The following is a 16,768-nucleotide window of genomic DNA, read 5'->3' as shown; positions in this document are numbered from 1 at the left end:
GAGTGGCTTTGGGGTCTCTGGGATTTGATAAAGCATTTTACAACTGCAGTCCAATTACCATTTATTAGTCCAGAAACAATCAATTCAAGTCCAAGTCAACACCAAGGCCCGTTGTGGTGCTTCTCAAGCAAATTTCTGAACCATTTGTCTTTGTGGCAGGGAGCGTTGTAGATTTTAAGAGAAACACGAATATGTCAAACACTATTTCCATCTTGGGAGAAGAAGTGAAGGAGTATAAATACCTCGGTGTTCACCTGGACAACAGACTAGAGTGGAGATGCAACTGTGAAGCCATCTACAAGAAGGGACAGAGCAGACTGTACTTCTTGAGGAAGCTTAGGACCTTCAGTGTTTCCAGCAAGATGCTGCATATCTTCTCTAAGTCTGTTGTGGAGAGTGTGATCTCTTCTACCATCATCTGCTGGGGAAGCAGCATCAGAGCCAGAGACTTAAAAAAGCTCAACAAGCTGATAAAGAAGGCTGGCTCTGTTCTGGGGACTCCTCTGGAACCTCTGGAGATCATTGTGGAAAGAAGGATTCTTCATAAAATGAAGAACATTATGGAGAACCCTGAGCATCCTCTTCATGAGACTGTCTTACAACACCAAAGTGTCTTCAGTCAGAGGCTTCTTCAGATCTGCTGTAAGACGGAGCGCTACAGGAGATGCTTCCTGCCCACAGCCAGACTATGATCATACTATCAACCACTTGCAGACCATCAACAACCTCCAATAAGAAAAACATAGATGCTGAATTATTTGAACTCTTTATTTTACTTTAAAGTTGAAATTAAATATTCCTCCATTAATAACAACATATATATGACAGCATATAGTCAGTAAACATTATATTTAACATATGAAATAAGTTTAATTTATTAGTAGTTAAAGGTTTTGATAGAACTGAAGTGCACAAACTTTTATTGATACCTATAAATGACAAAGAAAATTAGAGTAACACAAGCTTAGAGAGCTGGCATTTTGATATGAACGATAGATTTAAAGTTAGTCTTTAGTTTAATTAAATTGGTTTAATTTTGACATTCTTGACCGGAAGTGCTATGATTCTTGACGCAGCTTGACTGTGAAACAGCGAGGCGGGTAAATCAGACTATGAAATATGACACTCTGCAGCTACCGTAGGCTCATTGAAACAAACATGATCATTTGTTGCCTACTAATAAAAATTTAAAAACAAAATTATTTTTTTTTTTCTTTTTCAGGAAACCTGATGAATTAATGCAGCAGAAACGTCTCTGCCTTTGCTTGAAACTAAATAAATTGACATCATTTAATTACCAGTTTATTTTACAGGATACAACAGAGATATTAAGACATATGAAAGAGAGCAGCATTATTATCCAAAACATCCATGTACTGTAGACTCACATAAAATTAAACTAAATAGCTACTTCATGTATTTATTTCCACATTTCTTAATTTGTGGTCTTTGTCAAGAACTCTGTAATTTTCTACACACAGTCCCACAATTCCCAGTGATTTATGCTGTGAGAGAAAAATGTCCACAGGCAGACATTTCTCCGTCCAGAGCGAAGGAATAAAGTTTTTTTTATGTGACGATCAGAGTGAAGTTTTTTTTGTCTTCTCTTCTTCTGTTGAACTCTCCAATCTGAAACAGATGCAAGGACTGTAATCAAGGCTGAGAGAGAGAAAGTTTGCTTTTATTCCTAAAAGCAAACTCTTGAAAAATAAAAATAAAAAGAACTGAATACATTCCTTTATGTGCTATATCGTAATATAAGACTCGTTTTCTAGAATCCTTGGTCCTTACCGTTTATTCTTTCGTTTTCTCTGGAGGATTTTGTATGATGTTGCTACTGTGAAAACTAATAGGAGAAATCCAGCTACTGCAGAGAGGCCAATAAAGCCGTTTTTCCAGTAATTAACAGTTTTACCTAAAAGGATAAAGTGAGAGAAAAGAAACATTGAATTATGTGTTTTTTAAACATCATTTCTAAAGTTTCTTCAGTGCTTAAAAAATGAACAGTTTGCAGTAAAGAACTCTGACCCATGGTGCAGCTAATAGACCACTTTGAATATGAATCCTACACACGTAACTTTTTATATTTCAACTTAATCAACTTGACTTACATTGTTTAATATCACAAATGATGCAGGCGCTGCAAAGAGCAATTCAATGTGTTCAGTAGTTGAAATTAGTAATGTTTTCATAAAGCACATTTGAAAATAACCACACAGCTGACAAAAATAATGGGTCAAACTAAACGAGAAAACAAAATAAAGTTGCAAAATCAAAAGGGACAATGAAAATAGCCAAAACACCACCATATCATTTACTAAAACCTCATATCTCTACGGCTGAAGGTAAAAATAAGTGTTAAACAGGATTATAGTGAAGATGTCTTGATATGTAAAACCCAAAAATGACTGTTAGATATGAATAGCAGAAGACCCAAAATAGATCCCTGAGGAACCTCACAAGTCAGAGAGGCTGCAGAAGAAGAATGTTTTCCTAATCAAACTGGAAACGTCCTTTTTGCCAGGAAGTGAGTCCGAGTATTATGTATATTGATTTATAAAGCCATTGTTTTACAACAAAATGGAGGCATTTTGGAAAAATTTATCTGTTATAGTTTAGCAGAAAAAGACGGCTATGAATGGAAATATCTACCTTTCATTAAAGGTTTCAAGATTTAGTTGGTTGTCAGAAATCGAACAAAATGTTTGTTATTGCAGGAAATATTTCCTTTAATAAATATACATTTCTGTTTTAGTGGAGTTTTGTTTAAAACATATTTTTTGTTGACATTTGCGCTTGAACTAACCAAGGGACCCAGGGCTGCCTCAGAACAGGAGGCTAATGAAGCAAGCTTAAATGTTTCCATCATTCTACTTTTTTTTATCCTTAAACATTATTCTTTTAAACCAGTTTAAATCCCATCAGGAAAGTCACCAGAACAGTGTGGTTGCTGTATTGTAACCCTCCAGATGTGAACAGCAGTCTGGAGAGTTGGATGATGAAGCAGAGGCAGGGAAACTCACCGTCAGCGCTCGTCACCAGCATGCGCTGCGTGGCGCTCAGGTGGCCGTCGTTGAGCTCAGGCTGGATGCCCAGAATGTGACACATCAGCGGGTAGATGTTCACCGTCTCAAACGGCCCCACTTCGAGGTTCTTGTGGAAAGCCGGACCCACGGCCCTGAAGAAGGGCTTCATGTCCATCTCCTGGTTGTCAAAGCCATGCTCTCCTTTGTTGAACTGAACTGGGAAATACTGCAAGGACAGGATGTGGATGATGTAACACATTTTGGAAGGATCAGTCAGAGTGTAACTTTCAGAAGCAGTCATTTTAACAAGGACTTCACAGCTTGGCCTACTTCCAGCAGAGGGAGGTATTGGCTAAGAATAGAGTCAGTTTACTGCTGTGATGGCCTTTTCTCCTTTTATAATTGCTCTCAACCCATGACCCTGTTTAAATGACATCATTTTAATATATCTGGACTTTTTTACATTTCACATAAGATGCAAACTTATAATAATTCATTGTATATTATGGCTAAAAGTAAGTAAATAAGTAAAACACCCAGTTATCTAAGTAATTGCATAACACTCTTAATGAGCTTATCTTTCTCTAGGATCAACCCAAATCGTCTATAAGCCATAAAGGGAGGGAACAAAGAGTCGGCTAATGTCCTGATCGCTGCTGGTCGCATCCTCAAGATGTGAGATAACCCACTTTCACAGAGTGTTCTGTTTCTTTTGCTCTTTAAGTCCTGATGTGGTGCTTCACAGGTTAGACTGACAACGTTGAGCTGAAGGCTGCGCAGCGGCTAAGTGAGTGCAGAGCCAAATGAAAATGCTAATTTTGAATTTCAAGGCATGAAAAGCTTCGCAGAGCATTCGAGAGCGCTGCGTGTCACCAGCCAGGCCTGGATTATCCGTGCAAATGCACTTGATTAAAACTGTAATGTGCCAAGATTAAAATTTCACTCCTGTTTCTGATTGAAAGGAGCTCAGTTTCACAACTTCCAGAGAGCAAATTCTGGGGCTAATTTAATTACATCGGAGGTCAAGACGTGAGGATATTTCTGGAGTGAACCCAATGGCACTCACATCAGTTATTGGCCTTATTATCTCCGTCTGGACATAAGTGCGCATCATTTTCTTTCCTTGTGACCAATCAAGTGGATCATAATCGCAATTTTACTGGCAGCTGTTAATGCTACCAAAGCTGGTTTTGAGATGCTTGCAGTTTAAAATGGGGCATCCTGGATGTGGCACAAATGGCAAATTATTTTACCCTTTAAAGGGTAAATCAATGAGACTTGCTGTGGGGAGGGAACTGTCAGAGTTCCTGTCACTTTGGCTTTAAACTGTCCTTCATGATGTACGTCAGGTCATTTATAAGCAGAAACATCAGATTTGTGTTTTCCTGCTGCAGGTTAAGGTGTGGTTCAATAAATTAGTATATAATCTCACACAGCGTGATACGTTTCAAACATTTCATTCTTTCTTTTGCTTTTGGTGATTGTTGCTTACAGCTGATGAAAACACAAAAATCCGTTTCCTAGAACCTTAAAATATTACATCAGTCCAGAAAAAAGTATTTTAATCCAAAATTGTGGACCTACAGAAGAGTATGTTTATATTCTGTGCAGAATCTGCACTCAGTACCTGGTCTGGGCTCCTTTTGCATAAATAACTGCATCATTGCAGTGTAGCAAGGAAGTGATCAGCCTGTGGTTCTGCTGAGGTGTTCAGGAAGCCCAGGTTGTTTGGATAGTGGTCTCCAGGTCATCTGCATTGTTGATTCTGGTGTCTCTCATCTTCTTCTTGACCACTTCTTGACCACAGTCAATAGGTTCTTTGTGGGATTTGAGTCAGGCCAGTTTGCTGGTGTTACCATGGTGATTTAAGCAAGTATTGGTAACTTTGGCAATGTGGGCCAGTACCAAGTCCTGCTGCAAAATGAAATCAGCATCTCCATAAAGCTTGACAGCAGAGGGAAGCATCACCTGATCTAAAATTTCCTGGTAGATGCCTGCGTTGACTGTGGACCAGTGGACCAGAACCAGCAGATGACAAGGCACCCCACGTTAACACTGACTGTGGAAACCTAACATTGCACTTCAAGCAATTTGGATTCTGAGCCTCTCCATTCTTCCTCCATACTCTGAGACATTCACTTCTAAATGAAGTCCAAAATTTACTATCATCTGAAAAGAGGACTTTGGACCGCAGAGAAACAGTCCAGTTCATTTCTCCTTAGCCAAGGTAGATGCTTCTGACGTTGTGACTGGTTCAGGAGTGGCTTACCAGAAGATATGGAACAGTTTAGCCCATGTCCTGAAATGTGTGTATGGTGGATTTTCAGGTTCTCAATCCAGCTGCAGTACACATGTTGTGAATCTCGCGAAACTCTTGAATGGGCTTTGCTTAATAATCCTCTCAAAGCTGCAATTATCACAGATTCTTGTGCACCTTTTTTAGCCCACTTTTTCTTTTCACAGAACTTTCCACCTATATGCTTGGATACACCTCTGTGAATAGCCAGCTTTTTTAGCAACGAGATTTACCTTCCCTGTAGTAGGCATCAGTGACTGTCTGCTGGGCAACTGTACCGTCTTCTCTATTATTGTGAAGGTCATAGCATGATCATAAAATCATATTTCTGTGTTAAAAATCTTATTTTATTGATCTGATGAAATATTTTAATATTTTATTAATAGAACAGAATAAGGGCTTGAAATGTATCACTGTGCATGTGTAGTGAACACCCACCTCTTAGTTATTAGATGCAGATGCAGTCTTTTGAGCAAAAACAAATTTAAACCAATATACGCACCCCATTGAGAACGTATCCAGGGTCAGTCCATAAAATGATGGGCGGGATGCGGTCATTGTTTGAGAAGTGAAGGTGCTCCGGCATCTCCTCCTTCTTATACACATGCAGGTGTGGGTGAGCCCCCTTCAGGGCGTTGTAAACCGTCTCCAGCTTTCCGGGCTTAGGCAGCAGCATCCCGGATGGTCCGTAGTCCAACAGGTGGAAGGACACATCTTGAAAGTTAAATCCAGGGATTTTTGACAGGGTGATTTCTTCCAGCTGAGCACCACGATAGATGGAAGTCATGCCGTGGTCTGCTGTGATGATGATGTTCAGTTGTTTGGTCAGCCCGTGATTTTCAGTTGAGTTTCGGATGTAGCCCACGGTTCTGTCCACTTGCTTCACCATCTCTCTGCGTTCTGGTGAGTCAGGGCCGTATCTGTGGCCGGTGCCGTCTGGTTCACCGAAGTACATAGACACAAAGTCCAGATCCTGATCTCTGAACCAGTCCATCACCTTGTCTGTGTTCTCGTACCAAGCGGTCTCATTCTTGTAGTTGTAACGGATGGGCTCCACTTCGCGCATCATAGCAACCTGTCCCTGGTAACTGGAAGCTGTTCCAGGAAAGTGAAGAGAGCCAGCTTTCAGACCCTGGAAAGGTAAAAAAGGGACATTGCATATAACGTGTGTGCTGAATATATTGACAGATAGGTACAGGCTTCATCAGGTCGTAAAGCGGGTCATAGTAGTGGTTCTGACACAAATGGCACCCTGGGGCAAGTCCCTTCCTCATAGTAATTGTATAAACTACAGAAACGAATAAAGTTTTCATCAGTTTCAGTTTGTATTTTAAATAATCTCTGTTCCGTGTAAAATAATCCAATTCAGGACAGGTATTTTAGATGTTGAGTAGATGCGGACTAGATATCTAAAAAATGAAATGGCCCTTTAATTCTCTGCTGCATGCCACCCTGGGCAGTGAGCCATACAGCACCCACAGCTGGGTTAGGAAATCCAAACTATATATCGTGCCTTTAACTTTTCCTCCACATCCAGGTAAACCTTTTGTGTAATCTTTATCTCGTAACATCTAGGCCTGCAGAAGAACTTCAGAGCTGTTTGAAGAACAGAAAGGGGTTCTGTTGCTAAGATGGAAATGGTTCTGCTCAGACCTGTCGCTGCGCTGTGATCCAGATTGGCAGTGTGCCGTTGTCCCACCACTCGTTCACAAACTGGGTCTGATAGTAGGGCTTCTTCTCCATCGTCGTGGTGTTGAACCACATGTTGTGGATCACCCCATGATTCTCAATGTAACGGCCTGTGGAGGAGAACCCCCATCAGATGGCTTGCAGTCCATATTCACAGATATTGATTCAACATCTAATTTGTTTCTCCTGTTTGTTTTCAGTTGTTTCAAAGTAAAATCAAATCATTTTCCAATTCTGTCATAATAAGCAGATCCTTAACCACATAAACTGTTGCAGAAAGTGAAACATTTTACCTGTAAGGAGGGTGAAGTGCGTAGGACTGGTGACGGTGATGTATGGAGGAGTAACATAATGGGCCTTTACTCCGTCTATGGCCATCTGGTCAAGGTTTGGAGTGTCCACATCATGGTCGTAGTCCCACCGGAAACCGTCGAAGGATATGAGCAGCAGCTTCTGCCTCTCTCTGTTTACCGGGACTCCGAGGGTGAAGGAGGCCCAGAGGATGCAAAGACTTACAGCCCACAGCATGATGAATGCCTCAAGGATCTGAACTGACCCCGCCCTTCGATTGAGACTTTAACTCACAGGAGATCCCACCTCTTTTCAGTTCTCTTTCAGTTCAGTTCATGTTCTGAACAAAGTTTCACTAAGTTATCTGTTTGTATTGATTAGATGGACTTTATCTTGGCTGTTTCAGCCTTCCGCCAGATGATTTTTATGAGCCAGTTTTATGGCTGAGACTTGTTTTCACTGTGAATCCCTCCACCCTCCTTCATTCCCAGTCATTTGAGTCTAGAGTACTGGCAGTAAAGCAGATTAATCTCTTCGAGCATGTTGCTCGTTTCTCCTCTTACTCAGTTGTTGATGCTGCCTTTCTGCTCGTCTGTGTCTCGGAGTTTCTGGTGAATCACTGATGATGGGGGAACGACACTTTGATGGCTTTCACCTTGAGTTGGGATGGCGCATGATTGATCTGACATCAGGAAAATGAAGAGAATGAGAGTATATATCTCATCATCAGGTAGCAGTGGTCCCTTGGGAAGCAAAGACCCTAATAGACCTATTTCTCGTAATGTCTCAGTAGATTTCCCTTTTGGATGTTGTTCGAATTCTTATAAAACTTGAATTGCAGCAGCCATGAGCAGGACAAAACTATTTTAAAAAGTGTTTCACATCAGATCATTTTTGTCAACATCACTGCATTCTGAGGTAACCTTATCATTGTCCATTAAGTTGCTGGACCAGCTAACTCTTCAGTTTTGTTCTTTATTGTGTGTGTCCTTGACAGAAGTTCATGAGAATAGTCTAATCTTTATGGAGATAAGGGATAACATTCATCAGCTTTCATTTACCTTATCCATATTCATCAACTTTCTCATATTAACTCTATCGGCCCGTTGTCCACTGTCAGCAAGATTTGGCGAGGTGTTTTGAACTGCTGAGACCTATGAAAGGCTCAGATCTTTGCTATAAGAACTTTATCAAACACACACATTTAGAACTTGTGGGGCAAGCAAACTTTATTTGACCCTCTCAGTCCTGCGCAGGATTTCCTGCGGGATTCTCCCATTTTTGTCTTCAAGAAAATGTGAGGTTCTTGCCTTCAGCTCTCCCTGCTGTGGTACACCTTTCCCACACAAACAGCCAGAAAAACGGCCTCAGCAGCTGCAGCTGGTAAATGTAGAGTGTAGGAGAAGTACATAAATTAGGACTCTGCATTGCTCATACTGGTGCATATTTTAGAAAAGTGTCTAAATCTACTCTGAATTGTCTTACATTCAGGGGGAAAAGGACTGATGCAGTGATAGGATAATCTATGTCCACCCTTGCTGATTCTATAGGATTTAACAAGAAAAGCAGCTGCCAGGTGCTGCTGATTGAATGCACTTAATTAATTGATCATCACCAAATATGATCACCTTTATAAAAGCAGGCGATTTGTCAGTTTGCTGCTATGAAGCATGCATGTGCATGTTGGGGTCATTGAAAAATGGAGAAAGAATGCCTTGATAGGACTTCCTGGTGTTTAGGAGTTCCTCTCTGGTGAATACATAAGTGACCACATAATAGTGGTAGAGAGCGCAATTAACACACAAAAACAATGAAAGTACAAGAGAGCAAAGTACCGAGGCGTCCATCTGCAGCGTCATCTTGGATGTAGACAAGGATGTTAAAAATTGACTGAACAAGTATTTCTTGTTTGGAAGCAAAACCAGAAGAAATCTGTAAGAGCGTAAACACTTTTCACCCACAGCATTGAATGGAGAAAATTAAGAGTAGTTTACTGTACAAGACTCCAAATGTTATCCCATTATTTACTATTTGTTGCCATAAATCTTAAAAGATTAGACCTTTCTGTTCTAGATAAAAAGATAAATACCAAGGATATTATCGTGTTATCTTTAGTTGCTCTGAACACAGCTCTAAAGCTGCATTGTGGGGAATAAAATAAATGTTTACTGTGTTTCAGCTTTAAAGCCTTCTGGATGCATGGATTTACTCTAATCTTCATACAGCAAGCTAAATGTCACCAGAAACTTTTAAAAAACATTTTTTTCTTTTCATCTTGAAGTTAAGACAGTTTAAATGAACCACATTTTAAAGTCTGAAGAGTCTTGTGGGTGTTTTCAAGTTGTACCTCACTCTCCAACTTGTCTGAGAAACAAGCAGACTTTCCCACACGCCTGATCTTGAATCAGAATTGCTGATGAAAGATGAGTGAGATCCAAATTTAAAATACATAAACACAACCACACCTCCGCAGAATGAAAACAAATCCTCTGCTGCATCTGTATTCGGCTCACTTTGGAGTTTGAATCGAGGCTGTTCTCCTCCCTGCTGTGGCTGGAAGTAGACCATCAAGTCCATGCCAGTGTGCTGTGATCGATGCGTTTTGAATTGTGTGCAAACAAACTTTTAATGCATGAATGACTTTTTATCAGATTATGTGCAAGCAAGTCCAAGTAGAAACCTCTAAACCGCAGGGAAACTCGAATGGAAGTGCACGTGTAGTAAATAACCGCTACCAATACAACATTTTAATGGGCCTGTTCAACATACTTAATCGCTGTCATGCTGTAGGAACCCAGTGTGCAGCTTTACCTTCTTTGGCTGAGTGTAATGAAAAGCTGGGATATAAAATCAGAACCATCTGTGGGATCGTAAAAACAAATTTAAATGCGTCCCAGAAATGACGGAGGATGCTGCCTTTTACATTCAGCTATAAGCACAGAGCGCCACCCTGCTGCAACTCAGCTCATTATGTAACGGTTCATTTAGCAGCTGACTTGTTTGGAGAAAACATTATGACATGGTTAATGCAAGCAGAACACTGATAGTAATAAACTGTCTCTGGATATCTACAAGCATCGACATGACATTTTCAGGGTTTTCATGAATAGTTCAGAGCTTTTACAGACAGGTACAGCATGAATAACAGATCTTTAATAACTAAAGTCACAAATGACTAAGGCAGAATGTGGGTGTTTAAAACAGTAGTAAAGTGGACAGTTGTGATGAAAATGAAAAATAAACTTAGAAACAATTAAAACAGGAAATCTGGAAATCGATCCACCAAGCAGACGCATATATTAAACAGGACATACCTAAAGAGATCAATACAACTTTAATAACCTCTTAAAACAGACAAAATGATCAGAGCTTTGCATCTTATTATCACAATTAGCTTGGCTAGCATGTCTAAAACAGCAGTCTGTGTGTTCAGTGTATACCAGTGGTAAAAAGTTAAAACCATGTTTTTCTCACTGTCGGACATTAAATCAGCCTCCATCGTTTTTATTTAGGGATCCTCCACCCGCTCACCAGATGCTTGGGTCAGTCTTCACATTAAAGTTCAAGCAGGATCAGTTGTCTGTTAGATCCAGCCTAAGAGATAATGTTGTGAACACATTCAGGAAACTAAATATGATTTCCAAGACTGGCCACCAGTACTGAGCGCTGAACACTAGAAGCACAACTCTGAACATCCCACCAGCCTTGAAGACATTGGTTCTTCTGTGAGCTATTTGGTGTTTAGCAGGATGTTGGTGAAGGTGATGGACTCTCTAGCTGTCTTCAGCACCTGGTCATGGAATCTCTTCTCATAGTGAATCTGCACATCTGCTAGACCACACCATGATGCTACCACTACCATGCTTGATACATGTTCAGGATCAGTATACCAGTTCCAGAGCAAAGGGGGGACACCAGAATCTCAGCAAATCATCACATCAGTTTTTTATGTGGATTTTCTGCTAAGAATATAATGAATCTGAGGAAACTGAAGACTACAGTTTTGCTCATTTGCACAAAAAACATTCTTACTTAATGTTGCTGAGGTAACAGAAATGATTTATTTTAACTAATTATTCAATTAACATGTAACCAATCCTAGTTTTGCATTTTTGTTTATCTGCTTTGCCAATATGTAACCTGTTCTGATAGATAGGTTCTCATAAATGTCCCATGTCAAAAACTGTATGGCTACAGATGTTTAAAACAGGTCATAGCTTTATAACACTGCTATTAGTTTGAAATAGTTAAAGATGTTGGGAAGTGTTTAGGTTCTCTGAGCATTTAGACGTTCCTGCCTTGATTTTATGTGTTATTTCTATGAATCTATGGTCTCATGTTCCTTGTGTCAGAATGGCTGGGGTGTTAACTCTTGCTAATTAGCAACAACTGCTCCACCCTTAGCAAGTACAAAGACATATAGGCAGGGATTAGAAGAAGAGAGGAGAAATAATTATTGTCATATTGGTTAATTAGAAGACATTTTTCAAATGACAGCATGAAAACAATACAATGCTGTGAAATTAAATGAGCTTTCAGATAATTAATCAAATCTGCAGCTTCCCTCTGCCTTATTGAGCAAAGTGAACTTCATCATGAAGCTGTTTTAGTGCAGTAAACTTTCACTGCTCCGAGCTGATGGGGAACAGAAGTTCAGTGAAAAAATGTAAAATAAATATTTATTTATGAAGCTATGGTGAAAACAGGCAGAGTTCAGAAACATGAAATACCAGAGAAACTGAGTTTGTAGCTCTTATGAGGGGCTGGTCCATGTGAGCTGGAATATTTTTTAATGTATTGCTGGTTTATAAGAACATTTTGGAACTAAAAACACTTGAAGCAGACCAAGTTCATGAAGAGCTCAAATAACCCCAGGCCCAATCCAAATACGTTCACTTGTTGTTTATTGCAGCTGTTTCCTAAACAAAATAAGTACATACATAGATTATTATAAATACACCCACATAGGCCACTTTATAAGGTATACCACATAGGCCACTTTATAAGGTATACCTTGCTAATACCAGGCTGGACAATCTGTTACCTTCAGAACCATCTTAATACCTGGAGGCATAGTTTTAACAAGGCATCTGAAAAGTTGTGGGTCTTCATTTTTTTAACACCGTTATGGCTTCCTAACGGTGCATAGAAAGGTTAGCGAGGTTGCATAATTACAGGATGTAATTCCGGGTATTTAGAGGGTTTTACGGTACATTTTCAATATTATTTCTGAGATTAAAGATGCAACAAACAACTGCTATTTTCACTGAAATTCCACCATGAAAAAACAGTCTACACGTTAACATTAAGGTAGTGTTACAGAACCAACACATTACCTCTAAAGGTGGGTTCTGTCAGAAATCAGCCTCCCACCATCCTAGCAGTGCTGCAAGCTTTCCAGCTGAAGATCTAATTTGAGGATGAAACTTTACGGCATGGAAAGCGATGCTAGATTCCTGTAATCTCTGGGAATCACAGATTCTACATTAAACCAGTTAGCTCTTCATTTTCTTCTTTGCTGCTTTACTGAAACGTTTTTCCTGCTGGGGTTTGGCTCAGGTGGTGTCCTGCCCTTCTTCACCAGTCTGCAAACTTTCTAGCTAAAGACTCCCCCCAAATGTCCATAAATGGAGTGCACACAGAAAGAAATCAGCATCATCACATTTTATCTCCATAAACCACAGGCTCTCCCCAATATCCAGTCAGTGTTAGTTTGACTTATTTTTCTCGTCGGTCCTTCTGCCTTGCCTCAATAGCTGTTTTATTGTTGTCTCACTTTACAGTTTTTTGTGGGATTTACACTGCTTAGAGTCCTAAATGCAGCAAAATATTCTTGATTGGCTTATTTATAGAATTTCAGTCAATAAAGACGGTTTTGTATTTGTATTGGACTTATAAGTGAACGGGTTGAGTGAATGGTTGCCTCATCATGGCGGACAGGTTGTTAACACCCGTCAGTCACTCTGCAGTAACTCTTACTACACACAAGGGGTCAGTGTAAAGAATAGACTACTACTACACAGCAGGAATTGTAACAGGAAGTACACTCTTATTTCACAAAAATAGACGTTCAAAATGTAAATTTGCAGAACCAAGACAGTCAAGACTACAGCTGCAGTAATATGGCTTTTTTGTCCAAAAGTGTGAAACTCTTGGTTGAATAAAAATGCAACTGATGAAGTGTGTTACTTTACAAACTGCAACACTGCCTCCTGCACCCCTCCATGCTGAAGATAGAAGGAGAAACATTTTCCTGTTCAAATATGTGGTTGTTTTCCTGTCTGAACAACGTGCAGAAAGAAAGAATGCCAGGCGAGTTAAGCTCTCAGACTCCACCTGTCTCCTTGTGTGTTTGTTACTAGTGTTAGTGGCATTTTGTTGAGGGTCAGTAAAAACTGCTAAAATATTACTACCATCAGCAATACACAGCAGTTATTTTTGTTTATTTGATATACTGCAACAGTTGGACTCCCCTACAGATATTGCTTATTGTATAAACCATCTCTACGCAGCAATGGGCATGTGTGATTATCTGCAGCTTCTCCACCTTATCATGAAATCATCACACCTGACTTGTTTAGACTTTTCTTTTAGTGAGTATGAACGTGCCCATTAATTTACATGTATTTAATGTGTATTGGCGCACAGTGCGATGCACATTTACATCTAGGTGACAATAAAGAGGAATATTTACAATTTACTTCCAATTGAAGCTGTTTCCAATAATTTTATATGGTGTGTCGCATTATTTTATGAGTTTAAAGCTGCAGTAGGGAGTTCTGAGAAAATTGTGGACTTAGCCTAAACATTTGAACAAGCACACCTTACAGGTCCCCCCTCCTTGCTCTCTGCTGTGCCACAGCCCGCCTTCCACAGCTCCTCCCCCACAGCGAAGCCTGCCATAAACGCGCAAGCTAGTAAGCAGGGCTGACGATGACGGTGAATAAACAGCTATGTCACATTCACTGGTAGGGATGAAACATCAACGATATTATTTACATTGACAATGGCCTGCCCATACTTTACTACAAACATGGTCCTCAAATCGTTAGCACAGCGCCATTAGCACAGCTGCAGCACACTGGCAATCTTAAGCTTGAACGGTGAGTGTTGTGTTGGGAAGGGGTGTGATTGACACTGCTTAGGCATTCCTTCTGGCTCTGATTGGTTGGTTCTGAGTGGGAGTGGTGTATTTCAGCAAAGGGCAGTAGGACCTCTGGGAGGAGCCAGAGGAGTTTGATTGTTTTCACAGATTACCTGTCTCATATTGTCAAAGTGACAGTTTTATGGTGCCTGGGAACTGACATTGGGGAAAAAAACCATATAGCGTGAGCACAAAATACTACTTTTTTCCCACAAATACTCATTTGTGCCACAAATGAGTATTTCGTGGGAACGAATTAGTATTTTGTGTGCACGCTTTATATATATGTTTGCCCCATGTCAGTTCCCGGGCGCTGTACAGCTTATACAAAATACATTTCTACAAACATTACAAGCTGCAGCTTTAAATGTGGTCCAGTTTTATCATTCAGGTTGAAATCATAAAATCTCAAAGTCATGAAATCATATCAGGTTTGATGTTCCTTGATTTAAATAAAATTGAAAGGAGTCATATTTAGATGACTTTTAAAACTTTGTAGTTTTTTATTGTCAATTGAAAGAAATTGGCGTGGCTTCCGCACATTTTCGACGCAGGTCACAATTTTGCGTGAATTTCTGCACACTTGCGCCACAAGGTTTTTGTACATAAGCACACTTCTTACATGAAGCCCCAGATGATAACGTTCAATTCAATTTAATTATACAGTCCCAATTTGCAACAAAAATTGTCTCAAGGCACTTCACAAAACAAATCCAGTTTACTCACTGAAATAAAAGATGATGGATTCTGCTGACCTCATGTTGCAACAAGGACAGACTCTTCATACCTGTCATACTGCCACCCTCATTCCTGAAGAGAGCACAGGATTCCTTCTGATGTTGCATCTTTGTCATGTTGCAGTCTGAGCGCAGTTTCTTCATACAGTAAACATGATGACAGACAAGGGCTGAGAGCCAAAGGTTCTCCTGTAGCCAAAAATCCAGGCAAAGGCTCCTTTTTTAAATAAATGTATTCCCTGTCATTCAAAGCTTGCCTCACTGCTGGTTTGCACGGTGAACATTAAAGTCTATGTCAGCGCTTCGTCAAACCAACACTGACCTTGAGCTTCTGTCTGTGTGGCTCAACAAAGCCTCAGTATGAATACGGCTGCTGTAATGTGCGCTGACATTGATTTGATAACAGTGAGATTAACATATAGAGAGGCTGCAGTCATTTCTACCTGAAGTGCACAGCACAGCACACATAACAGACATTATTAAAAGTGAGTAGCAGGAAAGTGACAACAAATATTTCCATAATAAAGCAGCGTTTCCTTCAACAGGCTGCAGCTGTAGCATGTCATTCTTATCTGTTCAAGCCTTGAAGAGGCCATCAAGCTCTATCTTTAGTTATTACCAGCACAGGCTATATGACCTCAGTAAGTAAATAAGAAAAGAAAATAATCAGATTTCTAGTCAATAATTGACTAAAACCAATGGTTGTAAACTGTTCCCCTGCTATTAGAAGAGAGCTGATGTGTACTTTTACCTCCCTGCTTTTTATTATCCTGCCATGTTCAGATCACAGGTTTAACTGCCAAAATGCCAACATTTTATTCGTAATAAAAATTCTTTGTATGAAGACAATAAGTTTGGTTTAGATAAAAACCTTGCTGACATTATCTGAGGAATCCAGACAATTCAGACTCATAAGGTCAGCAGTGTTTTTAAATGGGATCAGAGCTTCACCTGTTATATAAATGGATTTAGAAAGCTCCTTCCAACAAACACTCCATGACCATTATGAGTTACTTAATAATAATAATAATAATAATTTAGACTTTATTGATCTCACAATGGATAAATTATCCTCTGAATTTAACCTATCCCTTAGAAGCAGTAGGCTGCCATTGCATGGCCCCCAGGGAGCATTCAGGGACCCAGAGTGGCAGGCTGTGAGATTCGAACAAGGGTACTTGTGGGTACCTCTGGGGCACACATGCCCACTCTCTAACCACTAGGCCACCACTCCCGCACTTGTCTTATTTTATTGTGATATAAGGTTCAGTAATGCTGTTAGTGAAGTGGTGTCCAAATGTTTTGTCAGGTGGGGAAAAATCGTCGAGTGAAAAGCATTCGTGGGCAAAAAAAAAAAAAAAAAAAAGTATATATTTTATATTTTAAAACTAAAATCACGAATTCATTTCATGTGATTTTTTTTTTTTTACCCCTCCAGGGGCTGTAAGTGGCCCCCGTAACGCATTTCGGACACCCTTGCTGTAGTGGAACCAGTGAACCACAGTTACTGAAATTGTAAAAAACGCTTAATATTCAGTGGTTTAATCGTTTTTTCAAAGTTGTTCCAAAAACATCCTGCTGTCAA

At 39.9% G+C, this 16,768-nt stretch overlaps 1 protein-coding gene across 2 annotated transcripts; it reads right to left on the bottom strand.

Annotated features, from left to right (window-relative positions):
* Window positions 1–747: 747 nt before the first annotated feature.
* Window positions 748–15,445, bottom strand: LOC124863236 (ectonucleotide pyrophosphatase/phosphodiesterase family member 7-like). Of its 2 annotated transcripts, none has more exons than XM_047357539.1 (7): window positions 15,173–15,445; window positions 7,305–7,984; window positions 6,976–7,121; window positions 5,825–6,454; window positions 3,024–3,252; window positions 1,792–1,915; window positions 748–1,629 (listed from the first exon to the last, which is right to left on the bottom strand). In XM_047357539.1, exons 2-7 carry the CDS (start codon window positions 7,537–7,539, stop codon window positions 1,581–1,583), a joined length of 1,413 nt encoding a protein of 470 aa, XP_047213495.1. In that variant the 5' UTR covers window positions 7,540–7,984; window positions 15,173–15,445; the 3' UTR covers window positions 748–1,580. The 2 variants fall into 2 exon arrangements, with proteins under 2 accessions (XP_047213495.1, XP_047213494.1); XM_047357538.1 differs by having other exon boundaries at window positions 15,234–15,445.
* Between the last annotated feature and the right edge of the window lie 1,323 nt (window positions 15,446–16,768).

The sequence above is a fragment of the Girardinichthys multiradiatus genome, chromosome X (genome assembly GCF_021462225.1).
Source record: "Girardinichthys multiradiatus isolate DD_20200921_A chromosome X, DD_fGirMul_XY1, whole genome shotgun sequence".
Classification (NCBI taxonomy): domain Eukaryota; kingdom Metazoa; phylum Chordata; class Actinopteri; order Cyprinodontiformes; family Goodeidae; genus Girardinichthys; species Girardinichthys multiradiatus.
The sequence above is the reverse complement of the archived record's forward strand: the minus strand, read 5'-3'. Positions and strand labels throughout refer to the sequence as shown.

Excerpts from the sequence above, each read along its gene's own strand:
- LOC124863236 (XM_047357539.1), bottom strand. The coding sequence starts at position 7,539 with ATGCTGTGGGCTGTAAGTCTTTGCATCCTCTGGGCCTCCTTCACCCTC. Across the intron at positions 6,455-6,975 it reads GGATCACAGCGCAGCGACAG|GGTCTGAAAGCTGGCTCTCT; the intron begins GTCTGAGCAGAA and ends TTACCTTTCCAG. Across the intron at positions 3,253-5,824 it reads CTGGATACGTTCTCAATGGG|TATTTCCCAGTTCAGTTCAA; the intron begins GTGCGTATATTG and ends CTGTCCTTGCAG.